This window comes from Hyperolius riggenbachi, chromosome 12 (assembly GCF_040937935.1).
Source record: "Hyperolius riggenbachi isolate aHypRig1 chromosome 12, aHypRig1.pri, whole genome shotgun sequence".
In the NCBI taxonomy this organism is placed as follows: domain Eukaryota; kingdom Metazoa; phylum Chordata; class Amphibia; order Anura; family Hyperoliidae; genus Hyperolius; species Hyperolius riggenbachi.
The window spans coordinates 214960977-214988348 of record NC_090657.1 but is presented as its reverse complement, the minus strand read 5'-3'; the positions used below and the strand labels follow the sequence as shown (position 1 = coordinate 214988348).

Here is a 27372-nt window from a genome sequence, read left to right as displayed (position 1 = left end):
AAAGCTATTCTAATGTGTTCTGGCTTACTGCAGCACTTTCTATCACTGTCTCTGTAATAAATCAATGTATCTTTCCCTTGTCAGACTTGTCAGCCTGTGTCTGGAAGGCTGCCAAGTTCTTCAGTGTTGTGGTTCTGCTATGAACTCCCCCTTCCAGGCCCCTCTATGCACACTGCCTGTGTGTTATTTAGGATTAGAGCAGCTTCTCTCTTATCTTTTACAAGCTGGATAAATCGTCCTCTGAGCTGGCTGGGCTTTCACATACTGAAGAATTACAGACAAGGGCAAAGCTGTTTGCAGGAAGAAACAAGCAGCCTAAAACTTCAGTGCATGAGAACAGGGGGAAAGAAACACACAAATGATCTCTTGAGATTCAAAAGGAAGGCTGTATACAGCCTGCTTGTGTATGGATGTATTTTCTATGTGTGGACATACTGTACATGAACCTACTTCCTGTTTTGGTGGCCATTTTGTTTGCTTATAAACAAACTTTTTAAAACTGGTTTTAACCACTTTTAATGCGGCGAGGAGCGGCGAAATTGTGTCAGAGGGTAATAGGAGATGTCCCCTAACGCACTGGTATGTTTACTTTTGTGCGATTTTAACAATACAGATTCTCTTTAAAGTGCAGAGAGTGTCATAAATAAAAGTAAGTAAACAGCACACGGAGATAAGGCTGAGGAATGTGTGAATGACAGAGCTGAATGGATGTGAGATCTTGTAACCTCCAGACCAGGAGCATCTGCTGCTATATCTGGGGACTGAGACATGATCTCTTATTAGGGAGTGAGGGAAAACTTCGGAGCTCACCTCTCAATAGCTTGTAATGTAGATATAAGACAAAGGCTGAGACGGGCAGGCTGCTGGATGATTGTTATTCCCTTGGACTCAGGAATGCTGTCAGCAGCTCTGCGCCCCCCCTGATGATTGAAGAGGGAGGTCGCCTGGGGCACTTGTCATGTCTGCATCCCTCCAGATACGCGTCTGATATTATTATTATTATGTATTTATATAGCACTGACATCTTCTGCAGCACTTTAGAGAGTACATAGTCATGTCACTGACTGTCCTCAGAGGAGCTCACAATCTAATCCTACCATAGTCCTAGTCTAAGGTACTCCAGTCCATATTATTATATATTTATATAGCATTGACATCTGCAGCACTTTACAGAGTACACAGTCATGTCACTGACTGTCCAAGGAGCTCACAATATCTATCACAGGCGGATATTGCCTGATGCTTGCTGGTTGCATGAGCAACCGGCCAAATGACTAAAAATAGCACTAACCTCTCCCTGTGCAGCATAAACTATTTACTGATCCTCCGGGCGCTGCATCCTGCATCTCCCAGCAGCCTTCTGATATCCTCTGTTTACGGCATCTGACATGTCACCTGACCTGCATCTGGTCACAGGTGTGACATGCCAGGAGCCGTGCACGGATGTAGCAATGCCACTGGGAGGTGCAGGATGCATAGAAGACGGCAGCCAGAGGATCCATAAGTAGTTCATGCCCCCCAAAAGTTCTGTCTCAGTCACCCCCCTCAGGCATGCCGTTTAGTTGCGACTTCTGGTTGCCCGAGTTCCGGATAACTGAGACTTTGCTGTATATTCATATGTCCATCGTAGTCAAGGGCCAATTTAGGAAGAAGCCAAATAACTTATCTGTATGTTTTTGGGATGTGGGAGGAAACCGGAGTGCCTGGAGGAAACCCACACAGATACGGGTAGAACATACAAACTCCTTGCCTTATTTACCTTATGAACTTCTCAAACAGAACAGCGCACTCTGCAGGCTCCTGGAGGGTCAGCACGCTGCGGTTGGCCAGAAGCCCTTCGAAGACGTCGCTCTGTAGGGTGAGCAGCAGCTGGTGGGTCTGGATGATTTTCACCTCATTGGAGCTGGCGGTGCGGATGCGCAGGGTGGCGTCGCTGGCGTTGCCGTTCTGCAGGAGCTCTTGAAGGCGGTTAATGAGCATGATGGAGTGATTGATGAGGGCGGCTGAGGGGTCGTTGCCCACATCGGCCTTGTGAGCTGCAGAGAAAACAACAGGGTGCTCTGTAAAAATGACATAAAATTTGGGACACTAAATTGGGTCAAAGCAATGTTTGACTGCAGATAAGAGACTCTGTAACAAAATGTTCAGCCTTCTTTCTTCTATCCTATAAGTTCCTATAGCTGTTCTAATGTGGTCTGGATTACTGCAGCCTTTTCTAGTTGCACTGTCTCTGTAATATATCTAATCTTTCTTTGTCTAGCTTTGTCAACCCAGGGAGGAATGTGCTGCCTCTGCTGTGATAGTGAGTAGTTATGCACCCACGCCCCCCTCTGCTCTTCTGTGTGGATGAGTCACAGGCAAGGTCTCTGCTCACAGCCAGCTTCTCTGCACGACTCACTGAGCTGTGACCTTGTGAACAGCTGTGAGTGCAGAAAGATCAGTTTAAAGCCCAGACAAGCAGCTAAGGCAACAAGTGGGAGTAACATTCCAGCAGTCAAGTCAGGCTTGAGAGGAGCCACTGCAAACAGGCACTTGCTCTGAATATGTATTTCCTGTTTGGCAGCCATCTTCATTGTTAACAAAAAACAATGAATACATAAGTGATTTTATCGCCAATAAAGCAGCGGGGGGAGGTGAAAATGTCACAGAGGGGGCTAGGAGAAGACAACAAACAGGCTGGTACGTTTATATAAGATTTTGATAGTACAGATTCTCTTTAAAGGACAGCTGTAATGAGTGGAATATGGAGGCTGCCATATTTAATTTCTTTTAAACAATACCAGTTCCCTGGCAGCCCTGCTGATTTCTTGGGCTGCAGTAGTGTCTGAATTACACACCTGAAACAAGCATGCAGTTAATCTTGTCAGATCTGACAATAATGTCGGAAACACCTGATCTGCTGCATGCTTGTTCAGGGTCTGTGGCTGAAAGTATTAGAGGCAGAGGATCAGCAGGACTGCCAAGCAACTAGTATTGCTTAACAGGAAATAAATATGGTAGCCTCCATATACATCTCGCTTCAGTTGTCCTTTAACAACCATTGCAGGGAATCATGGGACATGTAGTCCTGGACTAGGCAATTAGTACTAGAGGCAGCACTTCCCCCAACAGACCTGTTGCTAGGATCGTGCTCAATGTGAGTAGAATTATGGAGTCATTAGGATATTCACGATTAAAATAGCTGATATTGAAACAAATCTGAATAAGCAAAGGAATGTGTACTAGGGGACTTTGTGGGCAGAGGCGTATCTAGAGGGGTACAGGCATGGCTCTTGCCATGGGCGCCACAGCACCATGGCAAGAGCCATGTCTGCTCCTGTACTGTGCCACCATGCCTGCCCCTATGCTGCGCCCCATGACTGCCCCTGGGCACACTCCATGCCTCCCCCATTCCTTCCCATCATTCAAATTTAAGATTAGATTAAAGATGGGAAACATGGCTACTTAATTTATGTATGATGGGCGCACTTGGCTTAGTGTTAGAAGAGGATAGAGAGGAAGTGAGAAGAGACATTTCCAAAAAAAAGTAACTTTAGCAATATCCCAAGGCATAGAACACAGGCAGCCATAACACATGTACACAAGAAAGGAAGCTGTTTTTAGAGAGGAAGGGGGCTCTGACCAGGGAATTTCAGTGTTTGCCATAGGCTCTATATTACCCAGATACGCCCCTGTTGTGGGTGTCTAAGGTTAGGTTCCTCATCACTGTCTACAGAAATACTGTAACGTTTGCCCCCATAAGCCACTGCGGGGAGCAGTATAGAGGCCTGGGTGCTGATTGGTTAGTGCAGAAGCTCTGCAGGCATAAAAGGAAACTGACAACTACACCATACCCCCCACTGAAATTACTCGGCCTTGAAAAGGGGGGGGGGGGGGGCGGGCATCACTTAGAGGAGGCAATATGGGAGGGAAGACACTTACAGGAGGCAACAGAGGAGGGACACATCACTTAGAGGATGCTAGAGATTTACCAACATTATTACCTTAAAGGACTTTCGAGCCCAAATATATATATAAAAAAAGTTCTGTACCTGTATGATTTTTGAAGGCGCGGAGGACGCCATCTGCGCCCTCCGTGCCGTTCCACCGGGTCCCCGCTGCTTTATCTCCCCCCCCCCCCCGGCCGGATCCCGACCCCACAGCCCGGGTCGGGCTCTCTTGTCTCCTCAAAAATGGCCACCGGAGGCCGCGGCTGCGCAGCTCTAGGGCCTCCCTCTCCTGTAGCGTGGATCGGGGGAGTGGCCCTAGTCTGTGCGGACTGCGCAGCCGCTGCCTCCTCCAGGGGCCATTTTTGAGGAGGCAAGAGAGCCTGACCCGGGCTGTGGGGTCGGGATCCGGCCGGGGGGGGGTGTTGAGATTAAGCAGCGGGGACCCGGCGGAACTGCACAGAGGGGCGCGGATGGCATCCTCCGTGCCTTCAAAAATCATACAGGTACAGAACTTTTTTTTTTTAATTTGGGCTCGTCAGTCCTTTAACTGAGAGGGATATGAATGTTTCCTTTTAAACAATACCAGTTGCCTGGCAGCCTGCTGATCTCTTTGGCTGCAGTAGTGGCTGAATCACACACACCTGAAACAAGCATGCAGCTAATCCAGTCTGACTTCAGTCAGAGCACCTGATCGGCATGCTTGTTGGAGGGGCTGTGGCTAAAAGTATTAGAGACACAGGTTCATCAGGAGTCAGGCAACTGGTATTATTTTAAAAGGAAAATTCACATCCTTCTCAGTTTAGGTTCCCTTTAAACTGCTGTATAGTAAAACAGCCACAAGATGTCACTGTGTGTAAAATGCTGAGGATGATCTTTTTGGGATTGTTCTTTTCTGTATTCTCACTCTGTGATCCTCTCTGTTCTAAGTAAGCTGCACTTCCTCATGCTGGTGTATGTTATATCTCTGCATGTTTTTCCTTCGGTAAAGAGTTCTGACTGGTTATACTGGGTGCCTATCTGCATGTACACCCCACTCTGCTCCATCAGAGGAGGCAACAGATGAGTCAGGAGGGGCACCACTTACTGGTGGCAAGAGAGGAGGGGCATGACTACCAGGAAGCGACAGAGGAGGGGCATAACTTAGAGAAGGCCACAGAGGAGGGGTGTGACTTAGAGAAGGCCACAGAGGAGGAGCATCACTTGCAGGAGGCAAAAGAGGAGGAGCATCACTTAGAGGAAGCAAAAGAAGAGGGGCGTGATTTAGATGAGACCACAAAGGCAGGGCATCACCCAGTGTCGGAGTGGGAGGTGGAAAAACTGAGGAAATCCACCTGCTGGCCAAGCAGCAATAACCCTGTGTTATCACTCCCAATAGAAACCTGCAGCAAGTCCTCACTGTGAGCAGCAACACCTGATTACTGTAGAAAGGAAGGTGGAAACCGCTCGCCCCCGGTAGGGCAGTGCCAGACCAGGATGGCTAGTCCCATACAAAACTTAGAAAACGAAGAAGGTCCGCACGATGCTCCTAAGATCCTTTGTCTTTATTTATGGACGTATCCAAAAGGGTCAACACACATCACCAGCTGACATGTTTCAGACCTACTGGTCCATATTCATAGCTAGAGTGCAAATGGTACAAAGGCCTCCTATATATCCTCCTCCGGTGGAGTGGGTGGCTCCCGGACCAAGCCCAGGGAAACACCCCTATCCCCACACACAGGAAGGGATATGTACAGATGGAATACAAAACCTAAGAAACACTAAAATAAGCATTACTACTTAGTCCATGGTTAGAAATAGGATTAGGACAGGAGGCCTACAGGCATAACGTACAATAATACCAGTCTAATCCAACATCAAAATGTACGTTAGAAAAATGATATAATAAAACCTATAAAAATATAGAAATTGTGAATTGTACAATTAAAACCATTAAGGAGCAGCGTGTACAAAGAGAGCAAAATCTAAGTTAGAAGCGCCAGATCCCAACGGGAATTCAGGCCCTGAGGGAGTCTCGTACCTAATCTAAAAATCCATAAAGCCTCCCGGCTCATAAGCCGTTTGGTTGTATCCCCCCCTCTCTGTGCAGGCAAAACCTTCTCTAAAGCATGGAAGGAGAAAGAGGACGTGTCACCTTGGTGAACCTGGCGAAAATGTTTTGCCACATTGGAAACGTTGGCACTAAGCCAGGCCGGACCGCAGTAATGTTCCCCTATTCTAGCGCGTAACGGTCTTGTGGTGCATCCCACATACTGTAGGGCACAGGCCCCACAAGTAATAAGATACACCACATTCGACGTACCGCAGTTGATAAATTGCCTAATGGGGAAACTGCGTCCGTTCGAAGTCGACGTGGCAACCCGGGTGCGGGTATGAACCCTGCAGTAATGTTACGTTCTCACTCCACACCTGTATGATCCCGACAGATTTAACCAGGTAGAAGACCTGGTTTGGGACTCATACAGGCTAGGAGACAAAGATTGGGCCAGAGTTGGAGCACGCCTACTTGCAAAGCGTACCCCCTGCTGCAAAACACAGCGCAGGTCTTCATCACCTTCCAAAACTGGGAGATATTTTTTGAGAATGGACACAATCTTGTCAAATTCTTCACTGTATGTTGTAACAAAGGTGGGTTTGGAAATCCCAGAGTTCCCTTCTGAGTCATCAGCATTTTTGAGTAAAAAATCCCTGCTTTTGGAATTAGCCCTGACCCGCGCTCTGTTGATCATCCAGTTAGGGTACCCCCTTTCTTTCAATCTGGTCCCTACTGTTGCAAACTCCTCCTCAAGCCAAGCCCCCCTCGAACAGTTACGGCGGGCCCTGGTAAACTCACCCACTGGGACTCCTCGTATGGTATGTTTCGGGTGACAACTAGTAGCCCGGAGGGTTGTGTTCCCACTACATGGCTTTCTGTAGGTCTTAGAGTGTATCCTCCCCTCATGAGAATCCCCTACCAAAGTAACATCTAAATAATCTATAGAGTCCACCCCCCAATTGGAGGTGAACTGTAGATTCAAGGTGTTGGAGTTCAACTCCCCCATGAATGAGGGGATATCCTCAGGGTTACCTCTCCACACCAGCAGAAGGTCGTCAATGTACCTCCCGTACCACGCAACATCCCCCAGACTGCGGCCCCCACCCCCAAAGATGTGGCACTCCTCCCACCAGCCCATATAGAGGTTGGCAAGAGACGGAGAAAACTTCGCCCCCATGGAGGCGCCACACCTCTGGAGGTAGAAGCCACCATCAAACGAGAAATAGTTGCGGGACAGGAGGTACCCGACGGCCAAACATATAAAAGTTATCAAATCCTCAGAATATGCAGAATATTTCTTCAGGTGATACTCGATAGCCTGAATGGCCAGGTCATGAGGTATACATGAATACAAAGCTTTGACATCGATTGTCAACCAAACAAAGTGGTCATTCCAAGAAAGTCCCTCCAGACTTGCAAGTAGATGCTTTGTATCCCTGATGTAACCTGGGAGCCTCATCACAAGTGGCTGCAACAGAGAGTCAATCCACTCGCTCAGGCGCTCCCCCAGAGAGCCAATGCCAGCCACAATGGGCCTGCCCTCCGTGGGAATGCCCGGCTTGTGGATTTTGGGAAGGTGGTGGAAGATCGGGGTGACCGGGTGGGTCACAGCACCTGATTACTGCTGCTTGGCCAGCAAGTGGATTTCCTCAGCTTTTCCAGCTCCCAGTCCGACACTGGCATCACCTACAGGAGGCAGCAGAGGAGGGGCTACTGCTTACAGGAGAAAGTGGATCAGGGCCACTATTTACAGGGGGCAGCACAGGAGATGCATCACTTAAAGCGGCAATATACAGTGGAGGAAATAATTATTTGACCCCTCACTGATTTTGTAAGTTTGTCCAATGACAAAGAAATGAAAAGTCTCAGAACATTATCATTTCAATGGTAGGTTTATTTTAACAGTGGCAGATAGCACATCAAAAGGAAAATCGAAAAAATAACCTTAAATAAAAGATAGCAACTGATTTGCATTTCATTGAGTGAAATAAGTTTTTGAACCCTCTAACAATAAAAGACTTAATACTTAGTGGAAAAACCCTTGTTTGCAAGCACAGAGGTCAAACGTTTCTTGTAATTGATGACCAAGTTTGCACACATTTTAGGAGGAATGTTGGTCCACTCCTCTTTGCAGATCATCTCTAAGGCCTAGTGCACACCAAAAACCGCTAGCAGATCCGCAAAATGCTAGCAGATTTTGAAACGCTTTTTCTTATTTTTCTGCAGCGTTTCAGCTAGCGTTTTGCGGTTTTGTGTAGCGGTTTTGGTATAGTAGATTTCATGTATTGTTACAGTAAAGCTGTTACTGAACAGCTACTGTAACAAAAAACGCCTGGCAAAACACTGCCAATTATTTCCTCCACTGTAGGGAGGGTAATGTTTACGGACACAATAAGTGTCCAAGAGGAGGGGCACTCTTAAAGGAACCACAGAGTAGGAGCCATTACATCCAGGGGGCAATGGAGCAGGGGCACTATTTACAGGGGTAACCATAAGAGAACATTGTTTACAGAGGGCAACTGAGGATGAGAGTACAAATCTACCCAATGGCGACACAGACAGCAATAAAACCCCTGGAAGTATCCACACGATCTTAAACAAAACCTGATCACCCTCCCCATCCCCACATCTCAGGTTCCCATGGCAACCTCTTCCCATATTCCACAGTATTTTGATGCAGGAAACAGTAGGTCGGGCCACACAGGCCTCCTCTGTAGCGGCGTCTCCATAACAGTCTCATTTCCATCTCGTCAGTGACAGCAGGACAATGGTCCGCGGCCGGGGACAGATCGCAGTGAATGGCCCGGGCTGTGCGGAGAGGAGAGCCGGACTCCCCCCCCCCCCCCCCCCCCCCCCGCCGCCATCGTTCCACTCGCTCACAATATGGCTTTTGAAGTTGCATCGGACCCTTACAAAGGCTTACTGGGAATTCCATTTACCAGAAGGACAAACCCTGGAACTGTTTACAGATACTTGTTAATCTGTAGCTGATGTGACACAATGGGCCAGGCGGGCGATTCCATCCTGGAGAGCTCCCGGGGGTCCACAAAGGTCCTCATTTACGGAGACATCTCCAGGACCCGCAGCGGGGAGACCACAAGTGTTCCAGCAAACATGGACCGGATTAATTAACAACGGCTGCCCATTAAGTGGATAGGATTCTCTCACTTGCGTCATATCAGACCATACCGAGGGCAAAATTGAGTTTAACCACTTCACCACTGAGGGGTTTTCCCCTTATGGACCCGAGCAATTTTTACCTTTTAGCGCTCCTCCCCTTTCATTCGCCTATAACTTTATCACTACTTATCACAATTAAATTATCTATATCTTGGGGTTTTTTTGCCACCAGTTAGGCTTTCTTTGGGTGGTACTTTTTGCTAAGAATTATTGTATTTTAAATACATTTTAACAGGAATAATAGGAAAAACAATTGAAATAATTCATTATTTCTCAGTTTTCGAATATCATATTTTTAAAAATAAAACGTGCTACCGTGGATAAAACGCACAAATTTTATTTACGGTAAATACATTTGGGGAGGAGCCCCAAATGATAATGAGGATAACAGCAATGTGATAAAAGGAGGTCTCTTACCTCCAATGAAGACTCACGTTGGTGGAAAAAAGGAGACTTTATTAAATGAAAACCGATTATCCTGTAGATAATGCGTTTCATGGGACTCAGTCCGCTTCCTCAGGTCAATACAAACAGCTAACGAGGAGAACGCCAGCACATACCACTAAGGCTGCATCTGAAATGACCACCAGCTCATGTGTGCAGCACCTAAATAGATTTTCTGCACACTTTGCATTCAATTCAGATGCAAATCATATGCAAATCTGCTACTACTTATCATGCAAACAGGAAACTCAGGAGGAGGGGCTGGGAGCAGCTAACCTGATAGTTACATACTTTCAGAGTTAAGAAAGAGTGGGGGAAAGGCTGCGCATCCCTAAACACATGCTGCAATTGAATGGTTAATCGCATAGGCATACACCGCCTCCATTATACAAACAGCTAACCTTAAGTCCTATGAAACGCGTCTACAGTATAACCGTTTTTCTTTTAATAAAGTCTCCTTTTTTCCACCAACGTGAGCCTTCGTTGAACGTAAGAGACCTCTTTTTTAATCACATTGCTATTATCCTCATTATCACTATGGCCGCCTCCCCAAAACGTATTTACCCTGTGTAACCCCACATTTCCTGTTGAGGTGTAATCCCCACTACTAATTGACTTCATCCACGAGTAGGCAGGACCATAGGAGAAGAGCGACTACCCAGTTCCAGAAGGTTCCGGGACACCAAGCGGAAACGGTTTCTTTCCGCATGCACTTACGGTGGTTGCAGGACTTCAACCCATCTTTTTGAGTATAATTTACCCACAACATTCTGTTGCCACATTTGATCCTAATGATACTGCACCAGAGGGGCTCCCGGGTTCCCTCTCTCCATAGGCCAAAGGTGATCCACTCCTCCTGGGAACAGGGCCGGATTTAAGCCAAGGCCACATAGGCCATGGCCTAGGGCACCACAGGATCAAGGACGGGTTGGAAGCTGGCTATACTAGGGGGAAGAATCACCTTGCTACCTATACTGGAGGGAGGGTCATCGTGCTTCCTAATAGGAGAAAAGGAGGGGGGTTATCAGGATACCTATACAGTAAGGAGGGGGTGGGGGGGTCATCAGGTTATCTAAACTGGAGGAGGTGAGAAGGGTCATTTGGTTACCTATACTGGAGGGAATGGTCAACGGGCCACCTATATGGGGGGGGGGGGGTCATCTGGCTATCTATACAGAATGGGGTGGCTACTGACAGTGGCATTTGGTGGCAAAGAGTACAAATCCGGCCCTGCCTGTGAATGGATAACCTATAACCTGCTCAAACACACATTTTATTTGCCCACTTGTCCCGGGACGGTAATTGCAACGTTTAAAATACTTCCCTAGTACAATGTATGGCGCCAGTATTTTATTTGGTAATAAAAGGTATTTTTTTCAGTTTTGTGTCCGTCATGAATTACAAGCCCTCTTTTACAAAAATAACAGTAATATACCCTCATGACATACATATTAAAAAAGTGAAGTTCCTAAGGTATCGATTTATGTATTTTTTAAACACCTTTTTTTAGTACACAAATATTTAATTTTTGGGGACATGGCGAGCTATGTATATGTTCGCCCCTGAGCGCGAACAGTCCCTTCCGCGGGGCAAAGATATACTGCCTGGAAATCAGCAACTGTTTAAAAAGAGTACTGTTGAATATGAGGGGGGGGGGGGGGGTGGTGGAGGGGGAACGGGGGGGGGGGGGGGTTAGGGATAGGCATCAGGAAGGTAGTTTATAGGGGGGCAGTTAGGGGTCAGGAAGGGTGTTTGTGCAGGGGGTGGTTAGGGTTAGGCGTCAGGAAGGGTGTTTTTGCGGGGTGGGGGGGGGGGGGGGTTGGGGTTCTGTGTAAGAGAAAGGGTAGGTTAAGCTGTAGTAAAATGTTAGTTATTTACCTTTATTAACAATTTTCATTTAGCAATATTATTACATTAATATACACCATCCACACTTTAAAAACAAAAAATATCGGTATATATTAACAATATTTTTTATCAACAAAACCCTGCACCCATTTTTCCTTTGCACCCCTTCATCATGCATACTGCATAGTAATGTAATGCACCTACCTGTGTGCGCAGCAGCGATCAGCAGGGGTACCAGCGCCAGCCATCGAGGTCCTGAGCCAGGGCGAATATTGGGGCTCCTCTCCATTCTGCAGCCTGGCCAGATCTCATTTTCTGATGGGTGATCTGGGCTCCCCCTTTTTATACAGCCCCCCTCCCCCTGGTGCCCTCACATAGTCACTCCTCACACATTGGTCGTATTTGGAAAATCGGTCGTTGCCATTGGAGATGGTGTTTGTGCCCAGGGAGGCCACAAAAGTGTCATTGTCACTCTTATTGGGTCCGCGAGAGGCAAGTGAAAGCAACAGCAGCTCAAACGCCCTGTGTGCAGATTAAGGCTAATCTGCATTAAAGGGGTATACGCATCATTTGAAGCCAGGCGAGACAGATGTCCCAGGAGGGCTGAGGCTGAATATCTGACAGTGCCATTAATACCTTCAGGGTGGCATCAGAGAAGTCGGTGTAGCGATTGGCCCCCACCAATGACAGATCGCAGCATCTGACTGCCGTTATGTGTTGTACAGCGTCGCATGCTTAAGTATGCATGTGCTTAAAATGACCTAAAATTGGGCTCTGAGCAACAATGCTGAATACTTATGATTTCAGGCCCATTTTATAGGAGGGTAATGTAGCCACTAGGATGTACAGTACAATCTGTTGCTAGTTGGTTCTCAGTCAGTGGTGTAGGGTAGAATAGAGGCAGAGGATCAGCTTTCACATGGACGCTTGCCGGCGTTTACCGCCAAGCATCAGGGACTTGACGGTTAAACGTTCCCATTCAAGTGAATGGGAATGTTTAACATCGCGTGGTTACTGTTGATTGCAAAAACGCGGTGTTCCGATCCCGATTTTCCCCATTGTTTCTGGCGACCATGGACGTCTCATGCTGCTTTTAGGACCAATTCACCGCTGCATCTTCATGTCCCCTTACGGGGACGAAAACTGCCAATCGCTGCAGAAAAGCCCCCGAACAAAATGCCGCCAAACAAGAGGAGAAGCCGGAAGCCGCCCGTCTGTACCAGTCCTAACACCACAACAAACAGAAAAAATACTAATAATCAATCCTACCTAATAAAACCCCTGTGTCTCTGCGTCCTATGTCTGTGTGTCTGTGTGTGTGTGTGTGTGTGTCTGTGTGTGTGTGTGTCTGTGTGTGTGTGTGTCTGTGTGTGTGTCTGTGTGTGTGTCTGTGTGTGTGTGTCTGTGTGTGTGTGTGTATAGGGGTGTGTGTGTGTGTGTCTGTGTGTGTGTCTGTGTGTGTGTGTGTGTGTGTGTGTGTGTGTGTGTGTGTGTGTGTGTCTGTGTGTGTGTGTGTGTCTGTGTCTGTGTGTGTGTCTGTGTGTGTGTCTGTGTCTGTGTGTGTGTGTGTGTGTGTGTGTCTGTGTGTGTCTCCCTGCTTTGCACTACTGCACATGTGCCGCAGGGACAGCCGTTGTTCGGACGGGAGCAGGGCAGCCAGGGGGGCCGGCGTTCATGCGCGCTGACATATAGCGGCGGTGATGGAACTAGAGCCCGTTGTTAAATGGGCTAAGGTCCCTAGTCACTCAAAGCAGCAAAGGCAGAAATCTGTATCAAGGATTAGTATTTTAATGCCCAACCTTTTAGCCTATCACATAGTTAATGGGTGTGTTTACAAATAACGGCAGCTGGTGCTGTCTGTTTTTTTTTCATGTCTGCCAGATGATTACCCATCAACTGCGGGCTCATAGTTGGTCAAAAACATGAATGCATTACTCAGCAAGTATCAATCATTTATTGATCTTTCTTCTATTTTATAAGTTCTCACTTAGCAATGTATTGATTGATCCCCCCCTACTATCTTTTGGTAAAGTTAAGGCTGATACACACCGTGCACTTTTCTCTAAAGATCCTATTTCTGATCTATCACAAGAGCAAATCAGGGATCCGCTCATCCACAACTACTGCACGGAACAGATGACGAGAACACGTGCCTGCAAGCTGGGACGCTTTTACAGTCTACACAGTTGTTTGCTCAACTTTTCATCATATAGTGACATCAAGGAACTGTTTTTGCAAATTCAATATCAAACTACAACTGCAAATATTTGTCTTAATAGGATCCATCCTGAGTTGTTTATATTTGATTGGGGACGCCCAGTCCAATACAGAGACATTTTAGGCAGTTTTTGCTATGGGCGACAGTTGCTGTTTGGGGTATTTTTGCCATTGGGATGGGGGGGGGGGGGGGGGGGGATTGTGTGTTTTTAAAAGGGTGTTTTGGGGGTGGTCTGTGGGTCCAATTGTGGATTTGTATAGATCTAGCTTTTTAGTGCTTTGTACGAATAAAAACGTTTGATATTTTGACCATAAGTGCGTTAAGATATTATTCAATTAAGTGTAATCAGGGAGACAAATGCCTGAGAGGTATGTTTAATCATTAATTATAGGCATCCTCCCCCTGGTGACTTGTTGCTTTTGATATATGCTTTTATTTATATCTAAATTTGTGGTTTTCCTATAGAGATACACCCAGGGCTGGGCCGAGGCACAGGCTGGAGAGGCTCCAGCCTCAGGGCGCAGTGTAGGAGGGGGCGCAGAATTCATTCCGCTGTCATTCCTAATTGTGTTTGAAGCAGAAAGAAATAAGAAAAGGGGATACATAGCAGAGACTGCAAGAAAGATAACTAGATATTAAGGTGTTGGGGAGGTTGTGGGCCCTGTGGCGCCTCTTAGTCTAATAGCAATCAGTGTGTGACGGTTGGGGTGGGAGGGATGGAGGGGCGCACTTTGGTGTCTCAGCCTTGGGTGCTGGAGGACCTTGTCCCGGCTCTGGATACACCGCTCTCTGGGCTATTATTACAGTTGTTTTTCTGCAGGTGCAGAAGAGCCGACATGCCGGCGGGACACGATCATTACAGGCGCCCAGCGGGACTCCGAGGAGGAACGAGGCTGCGGCGAGCGACTGAGACGGCTGCTAGGGGCTGGAAGAAGCCCCAGGTGAGTAAATATAGCATATAATATTTCGCCATGGGAGTCCTTTAAATATGGCAGCCTTCATATTGCTCACACTATAATAGTCCTTTAAACCAGACTGGATGGTCACCTCGGCTTCTCAATAACCTGGGAAGTCCCTATAAGAGATAATTAGGTGTTTGGATGATTGGCTGGACATGTGAAGCCGTGCTGAGTATTGCCGGCAGAATCTGGTCCACGTATTGGCAGCCCACGCAGAGCCCCAGCCGGGAGGTGCGTGTGAGTGTACTGATGGGCTCAGCAGTGCACAACCCATCCATTGCTATTATAAGAGGCCTCAGCTGCTGTGTCTGCATAGGGGACACATTAGCAGATGGAGAGGAGAGCCCACAGGGGTAGTCTGGGTCAGGACAGGATTTTACTCTATGGGGACATATCCATGCCTCCCCCCCCCCCCCCCATGTCCCCAGCCTGGGGGAATGTCACATTGCTGCACATTTTAGGCTCATTATCGATTACCATCTCCAACAAGGCATAAAAATCCAATCAGGCACAAAAATCCAATCGTGCACAAAAATCAGCACTGAAAGGCAAAAACGTGTCCCCCACCCCCGACCCCCCTGCACTTAGCTACGGGTTCTATTCAGCAGTCACCAAATTTATCAGCATCTGTGGCTGCTATTGCCTTCATTGTGATGGGAGACTGATGTGCTCCAGAGCTTGCAATCTATTTCATGGAAATCCCTGCAAAAACTACACACCAATGATATGAGTCACACAGAGAGCTTGTTGTTAACCCTTTCAGTTTCCTTCGAGGCACTGAATCAGATTTTTGTTATGCATAAATTTTAAGCTGCTACATCCTCTTTGGACAGAAATGACAGCTCTCGGCAGGTAGGTATATCTATAATGGTATCTGGGAGGGAGTTTCAGCTAAAGAAACAGAACAACATGCTAAGTGCCATGTGAAGTAGAAGAGGGCAGCCAATCGGAATCCACATACAGGAGAATTCCGCAGATGGTTACAGATGTTGCTTATGTTGGTTACTGCAGCAGGGGCTGTAGAAATGGCTTTTAAAAAAGTGTGTTTCAGATTCAGGACGAGACACAAAATCGTTGTTCTTTCAGCCCCTGCAATGTTTAAAGTGTAACCGAGGTGAGAAGGATATGGAAACGGCCATATTTATTTCCTATTAAGCAATGCCAGTTGCCTGGCTGTCCTGCTGATCCTCTGCCTCTAATACTTGCAGCTATAGCCCCTGAACAAGCATGCAGCAGATCAGGTGTCTCTGACGTTATTGTCAGATCTGACAAGATTAGCTGCATGCTTCTTTCTAGTGTGATTCAGACACAACTGCAGTGGTGCTTACTGATTACCACTGAAATAACTTTTCATCGCTCTGCAACTGGAAGAGTACCAAAAAGTAGATGAAAAAGTAGCCTCAAAATTATTCTGAATATTTTCTTGCTTGCTGCTGCCTTAAAAAGGTACCTTATTTATGAAGTCTTAAAACGTGATGTCACCTAACAGAAAAAGTGAATTGAATAAGAACTTATCGATGCTCACCGCTACTCCCCACCCATTATTTTCCCTGCATTCCTAGCCCCACGGGATCTCTGCACAATAGTCTGCTCTCTGCTGCATGAAGGGTTAACTGGTCCCTCCCCCGCCTGTGGAGCGTAAGCTCTCTGACCGAGCAAGCGAGCACTGATCCCAAGTGACAGCTGCGGCAGCCCCCTCAGGCATCGTCCTCTGTGCCCAGTGCAGCACCACAGCCCAGAGAGGGCATCTGCTGCCAACATACACACACACCACAAGGAAGTCAATAATACCAGGGGGCATGGAGGGAGGGGGGGCTGTCACAGTCCAGCTGGCACCGCAGCAAAGAGGACAGAGGGTCACCGCAGCAACATTCAGCCGGTTACATCATGTGTTTCCAAATACAGCCGGAATGAGTTTATAACTCCATGGGGGGGGGGGGGGGGGGGACGGGAGTGAAGGAAATATGGAGGCTGCCATATTTATTTGCTTTTGAACAATACCACTTGCCTGGTAGTCCAGGGGTGTAGCTTAATACCTCCCCCCCCCCCCCCCCCCTACACACACAAAAACTTTGATGTGGCCTCGCACTGTTCACACCCCTTCCCTTGCCTCCCCTTGGTTACCCTCAAAAAGTGTTGACCCAAAAACACCTGATCTGGAGTATCAGAGAAATTACAGTAACAGCCCCGTTATCTAGAAATCCGTTAAAGTGGACCTGAACTCAGGAACTCCTCTCTGCTCTAAAAGCTACACAACAGCATAATGACCTTTAAACAAAAAACATTTCTTTCTTACAGCTGATATAAATCTTAAAATAAATCTGCACAGTTTCTACTTCCTGATTCATGGAAGCAGACATTGTTTACAGCCTGTGCTTTAAAATGGGCGTATCCCCTGTGTCACATGATTGCCATGGCAGATAAGCCATGTAACTGTGTAGATTTATTTTAGGATTTGTTTCAACTTTGACAAAGAAATGCTTTTTGTTTACAGGTTATTATGCTGTTGTGTATCTTTTAGAGCAGAGAGGAGGTTCTGAGTTTAGGTCCACTTTAACCAGAAGCCTCAAGCAACTATCTTGGCCTTGCAGGATGCTTCTTTCACATTAAAGAGAGTCTGAAGCCATAAAAAATACCTCTTTATACTGGCCAGTTTTCTTAAAGGGATCCAAGCAGCTCCTGGCTTCAAATAGCTGCAAGGGCTGCCATTGTTCAGAAGCTCACTCCCCTGCTGTTTTACAACTGCTGTTATCCAGGCTAGGTGTGAAATTCTTCAACTGTAACTGATGTTTTCTGTTTGAAGTACAATGGGGGTTTGTTTGTGGTCAATTATGTCTAAAGAGGCGATTTCTTATCTGTCTTTCACCATCTCCTGCTCAGGGACCACAGGACAGACAAAGTGGCTAATTTAACCCTTAGATGTAAAAAATTGAGGTAAAATTAAAGTTTTTTTTAATAATAAACCACATTTTTAGAATGCATTTTTAATTAGCTATAGAGCTGCCCTGGGTGTTAAAAATGATGCTCGGTTCACTTTAAGCAATAAGATCATAGCTGATACGCCGCATCTCCGCAGCACAACTTCCCCTCCCCATCTACCATTTCTGATCCACACCGCTTGTCTCGACTGCTACAATTCTAAGAAAATGCAAAAACACTGAAGAGGGCAGCATTACTTACAATCACCACTAGATGGCAATATTAACTCATCAAAAAGTCATTACCCTAAAAATATAGATTGTAAAAGCAAAATTAAAAACACAGGGCTGGAATTTTCATTCTGAGAGTGGAATCTTAAAGGGCAACGCCAGACACTGTCACCCGGACTAAAAATTGAATGAACATGTGTAGGTGTGCGTGTATTTTCTTTCCTGCTCTAATAGAGATGGATTATGCACATTTTATTTATGCAGCTTGAGAATAGGCCAATCAAATCTCGCCCAAATGGAATAAAATTTAATACATATATGCAGCTCAGTGTTTGCCCATTGTAAAGTCTTTCCTCTCCCTCATTTATAATCTGACATTTATCACATAGCGACTTCTTTACTGCTGGCAGGTGATGTCTGAGGAAGGAAATGCTGCTTTTGTGGCAATTGGAAAAAGCTGTTATTTCCCACAATGCAACACTGTGTGATGTCAGTTCCTAGGTGCTGACGGACTGTGGGAGGGGTTTCCCCACAATATCAGCCATACATCAGCTACTGATTGGGATGAAGTTCAATCCTTGGTTACAGTTCCTCTTTAAAAATATCAAAGGTTGGAGAGTGACGGATGTGTTGTGGAAGGGGACTCAGAGGGGGGTGAAGCATGTTAGAAATCTTGTATACGTGAATGCGAGGAGGTGATTCTAGAGGACGACAGAAGATGGTCGTGTGCAGATCTGAGATTGTGGGTGGGTTGGTATCCGGAAACTAGTGAAATGTACACAGGAGAGAGACCGTGGAGAGCTTTGTAGGTTAGGGTTAGGATTTTGAACTGGATCCTCTGGGTAATTGGCAGCCAGTGAAGAGCTTGACAGAGAGGAGCAGCAGAGGAAGAGCGAGAAGAAAGATGAATGAGACGAGCAGCAGAGTTCAGTACAGATTGAGCAGTGCTAGTCTGTTAGTTGGTAGTCCACAGGTCCGGGTTTACCCATAGGCACTTTAGGCGAGTGCCTATAGGCGACCCATTTATAAAAGGCGTCTCTTTGGCTGCCCCAAAGTGGCCCCTCTGCTCCCCCTTCCTCCCTTTGCAGAGCAGTAATGAGAAGAGACTCACCATCTCCCGACTTTCCAGCGATGACGTGGATTCAGCAGCGGCAACGCATCCAGCACCATCTCCATGGCTACAGCCGAGGGTCACTCTGCGTGTGACCCAGCAGCTTGTAACAGTGAGTCACATGTGTCATGTGACTCACTGTTATGGGTACATATTATTTCAACGCCGCTCAGTTCGGCGCGATGATAGCCAAATGACGGCTCTCACCGCTGCCACTAAACTCTGAGGCGGCGTTAAATATTATTCCCCCCTCCGAGTTGTCGCAACTCGGGGGGAGATGTAATTCGGGGTCTGGCAGCCGTCAGAGCCCCAAATTACCGCTATGCGGGGCGCACATCATAGCATTGCTGCTATGGGGCGCCCAGTTTCAGCGCTCGGCTCTCAGAGCCGCGCGCCGAAATGAACTGATCCGGCTGTTACAAGTTGCCGGTTCACACACAGAGACCCGCTGTAGCCATGTGGACGGCGCTGGATGCGCTGCCGCTGCTTAAGGGTTGCCATCGCTGGAACGTCGGGAGCTGGTAAGTCTCTTATTACTGCTCCGCTTGTGCTCTGCAGAAGGCGAGAGGGAGCAGAGGGGGCAACTAAAGCCTATAATGTGACCCTATAGCTGGCTAACCTATACTGGGGCACCTATACCTGGCAAATTTATATTAGGGCACCTATAGCTGGCTCACCTACAGCTGGCTACCTATAGCATGGCTAACCTATACTGGGGCACCCCTATGGCTGGCTGGGCAGAAGGGAAGCACATCTGAATGTCTAGTGGGGGGGGGGGGGGGGGGGTTGAGGCCTGTGCTGAGGGGTGGGGTTTAGGGCACAGGAGCTTATGTGTCTATAAGCTACTGAGCTATAAATCTGGCCCTGGTAGACCACAAAGCAATACATTACAATAGTCCAGACGAGCTATTGTAAGAGCACAGGAACTGGTTAGGGAGTGAATGTGAGGAATAAAAAAAAAAGAGACAAGTGGACAGAGACGGTGGAAAAATGATTACTTCCATCTTACTCATATCAAGTTTTAAGAAGCGACAAGCGAGAGGTCATGAAAGAATACACTGATCGTGTAAAAATGATCCCCTTGTTTGATTGCAGTTTTCAATCAATAAGCTGTCTGAAACTGATCAAAATATTATGGACTGGCTTGTGGGAGTCAGGCATTGGCAGAATCAGTTATGAAGGATGATGAAATATCAACTATGCTGCCCTCTATAGTAAAGTACATATCGGTTTCTATAGATCGCCGTCCGTCCACTTATCTAGCGGCGCTTGTGCTACTGCACAGCAGGGAATGGAGTCAACGCTGTCTCCCAGCACTTTGCGGCCCACACCTGTTGCTACGCCAACACCGCCCCAGGGATCCAACGCTTTAATTAAGTTGGAGGAGCAGAGCAACGGAATTGAAAGGTGAAAGTCTGTATCGAGAACAGATAAAGGTGAGATACCGTGTACTGGCTCTGATTCCAATTTCCCAGAAAGCAGACGGCCATCCTTACTTCCAGTGTGACCGGCGTAGCATAAACCAACGTTCCCACGATCTGGATTATGGCAGTCTCCTGGCAACAAGGAAACACAATCAGCCACCTTCGGATGAAGCGTTTCCCTGGTTACCTGCAACCTGCTGCCTGGACAAGAGGGCAAGATCTGGGAATTTGTGTAAGGTCCTTTACCATTCGCTCAATCCCGTTTTCAGGTCATGTGATTAACCGTTCACAAGGACACCTTGATTAACGTAGTAATCACAGTGCCCTTTTCTCACTTAAAGAGGAACTCCAGTGAAAATAATGTAATAAAAAAAGTGCTTCATTTTTAAATTAATTATGTATAAATGATTTGGTCAGTGTTTGCCCATTGTAAAATCCTTCCTCTCCCCGATTTACAGTCTGACATTTATCACATGGTGACATTTTTACTGCTGGCAGGTGATGTCAGTGGAAGGAGATGCTGTTTGCTTTTTTGGCAGTTGGAAACCGCTGTGAACAACGATTACCCACAATGCAATGAGGTTCACAGACAGGAAACTGACAGGACCATGGTGTCCTCACAGTTTCCTGTGGGAGGGGTTTCGTTTGTAAAAAGGAATAGATTTCTCATGGGAAAGGGGGGTATCAGCTACTGATTGGGATGAAGTTCAATTCTTGGTCATGGTTTCTCTTTAAAGGATTCAATTTTAATTTAAAATGTCTGCATTTCTTGCATACATGCAAAAACAGTGCTGGGAGATTTGGGAGTAGGGTGAAGCTAAACAACAACTCACCCTGCTCCTGCACAAGTCCTGGTGGTGTTAAAGGGCTTCTGTAAGGTTTTATTTAAAAAAAAAAAATAAAAAAAAAAAGTTTCACTTACGGGGGATTCTATTGACTCCCTGCAGACGTCCTGTCCCGAGCCGTCACTCAAGGATCCTCATGTCCCCTGCCGTGACTCACTTAACTTTTTTTCGTCTAACGAGACGAACGCCACTGCGCCTGTGGAGCCCTGGCCATGTGCCCTCACTCCCGCTCATGTCGTCAGGAGCATCCTGCGCAGGCGCAGTATGAGAAAACTTTATAGTGTGCCTGCGCAGGATGCTACCAGCAACGTGAGCGGGAGTGAGGGCACATGGGGCAGGGCCCTGCAGGCACAGTGGCATTTGTCTCAGACGAAAAAATGGAAAGTGAGCGGTGGCGGGGGACTAGAGGATCCTTGAGAGCCGGACGTCTGCAGGGGGCCAGTGGAAGCCCCAGGTAAGTGAAACTTTAAAAAAAACCAAAAACATCCCTTTAACCCCCTTGCCGTTCCAATTGTGTCGGCAAGGGAGCGGCGGAGCACTTTATTTTTTTTTTTTTTTTTAAATTATGTAGCGAGCCCAGGGCTCGCTACATGATAGCCGCTGACAAGCGGCATCCCCCTACCTAAGCCGATCGCCACTGGCGATCTCTGAAAGCAGCAAATACCGTTTAGAATGGGATTTCCTGCTGGGCTTCCCCCGTCGCCGTAGCGACGGGGCGGGATGACGTCACCGACGTCATGGACGTCGGAACGTCAGAGGGAATCCCGATCCACCCCTCAGCGCTGCCTGGCACTGAATGACAAGGCTGCGCAAGGGGTCTGGAGGGGGGGGGGGGGGGGGGGCGGTGTGGCGGCGATCAAAATATTCACGCAGCTAGCAAACTGCTAGCTGCGTGCAATAAAAAAAAAAATTATGCAAATCGGCCCAGCGGGGCATGAGAAATCCTCCTGCGCAGGTTACCCCGAGCTAAGCTCGGGTTAACCGGTAAGGCGGTTAATGACTATTCCCCCTCCAGGCCGCCATGGACTTAGGGGAAAGACGTAATGTGGCTTCCAGCTATTGCTGGCTGCTGATTTACGCTGTAAAGTAAAGGCTCTATCTTTTGACGGCACCCAAATTGCAGTCTGAGTGCTGCTATGGCTGTAGTTCCCATTAAGTTCCCGGCGCATGGTGCGCATACATTTCCCTGCTCTGTTACGGATTTTTTCCTGTGGAGTTTTGGGCAAGTCATTGGATTGCACAGCAAACACGGTGATATGGGATTTTCTGACGATCCAGTTATTTAAAAGTTTTGCACCTACATTTTTCCCTTGCGCATTAATTGGCACCATGGAACTCGCCTGAAGGCACGATAGTTACATACCACGAAAAAAGAAAATTACGCTCGCAGCAGGTCTGCAACCATGATTTTAAGTGGAAAAGGACCCTTAGGCCTCTTTCACACCAAGACGTTGCGTTTTAGTGGATGTTAAGGTCGCATAACGTGCCCCTAATGCAACGCATGGTGGTGTTGAAGTTGGACGTCAAATTGAGCCGCGTTACGCGGCTCTTGGTGCTCCGTTTACAGTCTATCCTGGGAAGTCCGGATCTTTTCAATGATTCGGCTGATTCGAATCGGATCATTGAAAAGATCCGGATCTTTGAACCGAATCTTTGAATCATTTTACTAGGGAAGCAGCAGAGTGAGAGGTGCAGGAGAATGAGGGCACATTGAGGGTGCTAATGGGAAAGGGAGAGCTGCAGCAGGAAGATTGTGCTTGTGCACAGAAGCTGCGGTTCCGGTTTCTTCCAGACATCCACTGTGAACTGAATCGTTCATTGTGATGATCCGGGTGATTCGACACACAAAAAAGATCCGGATCAAAGATCCGAATCGTTCACGATCTTGACAACACTACAGTGCAGTGAATATTAGCCATGTGACTAGGAACAATAGCAGACTCTCCCCTTACTGAGCATGTGCAAACAGTCTAACGCAGCTAACACCACATATAACGCACAGCATGCTGCACTTTCTTTGAATGTCCAGCGTTACAATGTAACGCAACGTGGGCACTGTGAACAGCCCATTGATTTTTCATTACTGCGAGTTGGGCTAAGTTATAGACTGCTCTAACGTGCGCCTGTAACGTCCCACTGTGAAAGCAGCCTTAAAGGGAGAGATCCACACACACACTGCAGTAAAAGTACCCACACATCTCTCGATCACAGTTGATCAAACGATCAGCTTTGTTGGGCCAATCAACACTGACAAGAATTTGGCTCACTTTCCAAGCAGCAGGAAATGTGCACCCAGGCCAGAATTTACATCTTATTGCCCTTCTGTATAAATCAGCAGAGGCACAAAATGAGGCCTGGCCCACACAGCTGAGCCAATTTTGCGATCTCATGAGGGCCAACAGTTTTTGATTACTATGAAACGATTATATAGGTAAGCTCTCCTACTATATGGAGGTGTTAAAATTGGCCAATCAAGATTGAATGTGTGGACAGCTTAACCTATTCCGTACCGCGTGTAGGATTTACGCCGCCGCCATTTTCACTCCTGACACGATCGTGCGCACCCGAGAGGGGAGATTAAGCTGTCATATGACAGCTGATATCTCCCCTCAGTGATCAGGAGCCCTTGCGTATGTCTTCTGATCACGTGATCACTACGATCGCCGGCGGATCATAGTGATCACTGAGGAGGGGAAAGAAGAGGATCCACTCACCTTCCTGCCATTCCCTCGGGGATCGGCGCTCCCCTCCGCTCTGGCCGGCATCCCCCCTCGTTCTGACGTAAGTGTCGGGTCCTGGCTTGATGATGTCATCAAGCCGCAACCGGAACTTAACGTAAGTGCGAGCGAGGATTCCAGCGAGAGTTGAGGGGTCCACTGCGGCTCATCGCTGGGGCCTGGGAGATGAGTAAAGGCTGCTGGCTACAGGGGAGACATCTGGCTATAGGGGGGACACACAGCCCAGCAAGCCACACTCGGGATCCGGCTGCCTGATCCCCCAAACAAAAGATTAGCACACACTGCAGCTAGTTCACCATCAGTACAGGCACAGCGTAACAGCTTATACTGTACATACTGAGGCCATCAGAGATTAGCACACACTGCAGCTAGTTTACTATCAGTACAGACACACAGTAACAGCTACCTCCAAGGCCCAGTTTACACGGCACGCGTTCCCATCTGCGTTTTTTGGAACGCATGCATGAGGCCGACATGCACGGCATCAGACAGTGCATAGACTGCACTGTCTGATATTCACACTGCATGCGGTCCGGGAACACATGCTGCATTTTTTCCCAAAACGCGCAGCTGTCCCATTCACTTTCAGAGTGAATGGGATCAGCCACGCAATGCATACAAACGCGGATGGCGTGCGTAAGGACTTGAGCATAGGAGTCCTGCACAGGTGAGAGAGAGTGGGAGGTTGCAGGGAAGAGAAAGCAATGTGATGCTTAAACAGGAAGTCCTGCCACTGCCTCTCGGCCATCCTCACACACAGACCTCAGATCACTGGAAACGTGAATAGAGGTCGCCACTGATGTGCAGGTCTACAGGTACTGGGGATTTAGAGGCAGCAGGAAACTACTAAGCCCACTGACACCAATGCCCTAAATGTGAGGGGGAGAGAGACACACACAACTATACTGGGAGAGACAGAGGTGCCTGGCTCTTCTACTGACCACATATGCAGTTACTCAGTTGTCATTGCCTGATGAAGCGGGATCAGACCTGCGAAACTTGTTGCATTTTCCCCCGATGTATGTAAATAAACTTGTTCCATTTGACAAACCCATTGGCAATTTTTGTGTCTGCTTTTTAGAGGCTTTTATTCTTTTGGCACCTCTGTATCCATACTACGCTACAACTATACTGGGGGTGGCTCTCTATATTGGAGGGGGGGACCAGGGGACAACCTGGCTACATTTACCGGGGAGACATCTTGGCTACCTATACCGTAGGTGGTTACCTATATTGCGGGGAGGGGGGTGCACCTGCGGCTACCTACCTATAATACTTGAGCGCTACTTTTTTTGACCGAGGGGGGTACATCTAAAAATGGCACTGGGAAATTTAGGCGCAGGGTGAAGTCGAAAAACAACTACCCCTGCTCCTGCAAACGTCCTGGTGTTTACGCATGAGCTCTCGGAATCGCATAGAAATTCGGTCGTTTCAAGTAAAATCAGAACAAAATCAGAACATTACACTATTTTGAGTACTGTGTTGCGCTCTGCGGATGTGGAACTTGGCTTTGGAAACAAACATTTTCAGCACACACGGCGTTAAATCAATGGCTAGTAGGAAAGTAAAACTTGGCTTCTAAAACATGAGTTTTCAGTCCATAGTGACGCCATCAAAATGGCCACCAGGCATTCCCTGGTCCCCATAGGCCACACTAAAGTGGCAAAACGAGTGTATTTTCACTATGGATGGTCCAGGGCATCCCCTACCCTGGTCCCCTGGACCTCCTATCCATGTGGAAAAACCACACATTCTGCCACTTTAATGTAGCCTCCGGGGATTGGGGATTACCCAGCAGCCATTCTGTTGGTGTTATGGTTTGCTGAACATTTTTTTTCAGAAGTCAATTTTTGCGTGTCCAGCCAATGCAGTACAGATTGCAGAGGCTGTCTATGGCTATTCAGCACCGAGAGTTTGTGAGGATCGGCGGGAGTGTGAGACCTCCTCAGAGGATACTGGCGTGGGATCACTTATGAGGATACTGGTGTGGGATTATCCGAAGGTAAGTATTTCTGGATAATTTAGAACTATGAAGGACTTTTTTCGCTCTGGTGTTTTGATTTTTTTTTTTAACCCTTTGTGGAAATGGGTAAGAGGTACAGCTGGAGGACTATCATGAGCCCACCAACATGTTGCAATCACATGACCCAGCCTCTCTCACCCCTCTACATCGTCTAGCTGCTAAACCTGCCAGCAGGACAACACACTCATTTCTGCTGTTTGTCGGCCACAGAACGTGTTTACTCCAACGTGAGGCTCACCTCCAAACAGCTGTTGGTCATAATGCGGTTACATGGCTGATCGCTCTCTGAGGTCTAATGCTAATGGAGGGCCAAAGTGAGACGTGGCCTATGTGTTCTCAGTGCAGATGGTAACAGATAAGGCCTTAAGTGCCGGATTTCAGCCCTCTTTCTGCCCAAATATCTCCTCCATCTTCCAGAAGCAGCTTCGCCCTTATCAGCGGCTCCTAATGGCCCTGACCTCACGGCCGCTACCTGCAAGATGGCTGCAGCTAATGAGCAGGCCCAGCCTCCATTACTGGGAGCTGCTGGACTCTTCCATCTTCCCAGGTGACAGAAACCAGACCCACCACACCATAAAAACAGCCATACAGAGCGAGAATGTAAGGAGAGAAATCTCCCAGAAGCCTCTCTGACCCTCCATAAGAGGCACCTGCAAAATCACACAAGGTTTCCTGCTTGTCCATTTACAGTAAGAGTGGAAAACTTTGAACATGGATGAACCAAAGTAACTTACAGCAAACCTGATGAGAAAATAAACTTATGAGGTAATGAATTGTATGTGTAGTACAGCTAAGAAATAGAATATTAGTAGAAAAGATAAAAAAGTTTAATTTTGTTTTCCAGTATAGGAGGAGTTAAAGAAACAAACCAAAAAAAACCCCGTCAGTTATCTATGCAAAAGAGCTTCTCTGAGCACTTCAAAGCACTGAGTCGAAAAACGGTCTTGTTTTCTGAAGAACTTAAACAGCCAACAAACAGTCATGCCTGGAACACAGCATGAAATTTCCCGTCAGATCAAGTCAAATAGATAATTCCTGACAGGTCCGATCTGATTTCTGAATGTTGTTCTGATCGATTTTGTACAGAAGTGATCAGTAAAACGATCGGAAATCAGATCGGACCTACCTGAAATGATGGATTAGACTTGGAGATCTGACGGGAAATTGCATTGTGTGTACCAGGCATCAGAGACAGCTTCAAAGAAGGTTTTACTGCAGGAGAGTTCAAAGGGTCATTATTTCTGCTCTGTTTTATAGCTTAAAATGCAGAGTGTGGTTTCTGAACGACAAATATTACAGAATGATACAATGTTATTAAAAAAAACAGCTATATAACGGAAAATAAAAATATTAGACTTTTCTTTGCTACTAATGTTCTATTCATTATCCATACTACACATACAATTCATTATATCATAAGGTTTTTTTTTCGCTGCAGGTTTGCTTTAACTACCTTAAGACGGCAGCCC

General features: G+C 47.1%; 1 protein-coding gene across 5 annotated transcripts in view; it reads right to left on the bottom strand.

The window, feature by feature from the left end:
• BTBD17 (BTB domain containing 17) overlaps positions 1-27372 on the bottom strand; it is a 530053-nt gene that overhangs the window by 6513 nt on the left and 496168 nt on the right. For 3 of the 5 annotated variants that reach the window (XM_068263563.1, XM_068263562.1, XM_068263564.1), the window contains one exon: positions 1760-2036. In XM_068263563.1, coding sequence (XP_068119664.1) covers positions 1760-1980 — 221 coding nt within the window. In that variant the 5' untranslated portion in view covers positions 1981-2036. Of the gene's footprint in view, positions 1-1759; positions 2061-11640; positions 11944-27372 lie in introns of those variants that run through there. The other 2 variants (XM_068263560.1, XM_068263561.1) reach the window with 2 other exon arrangements.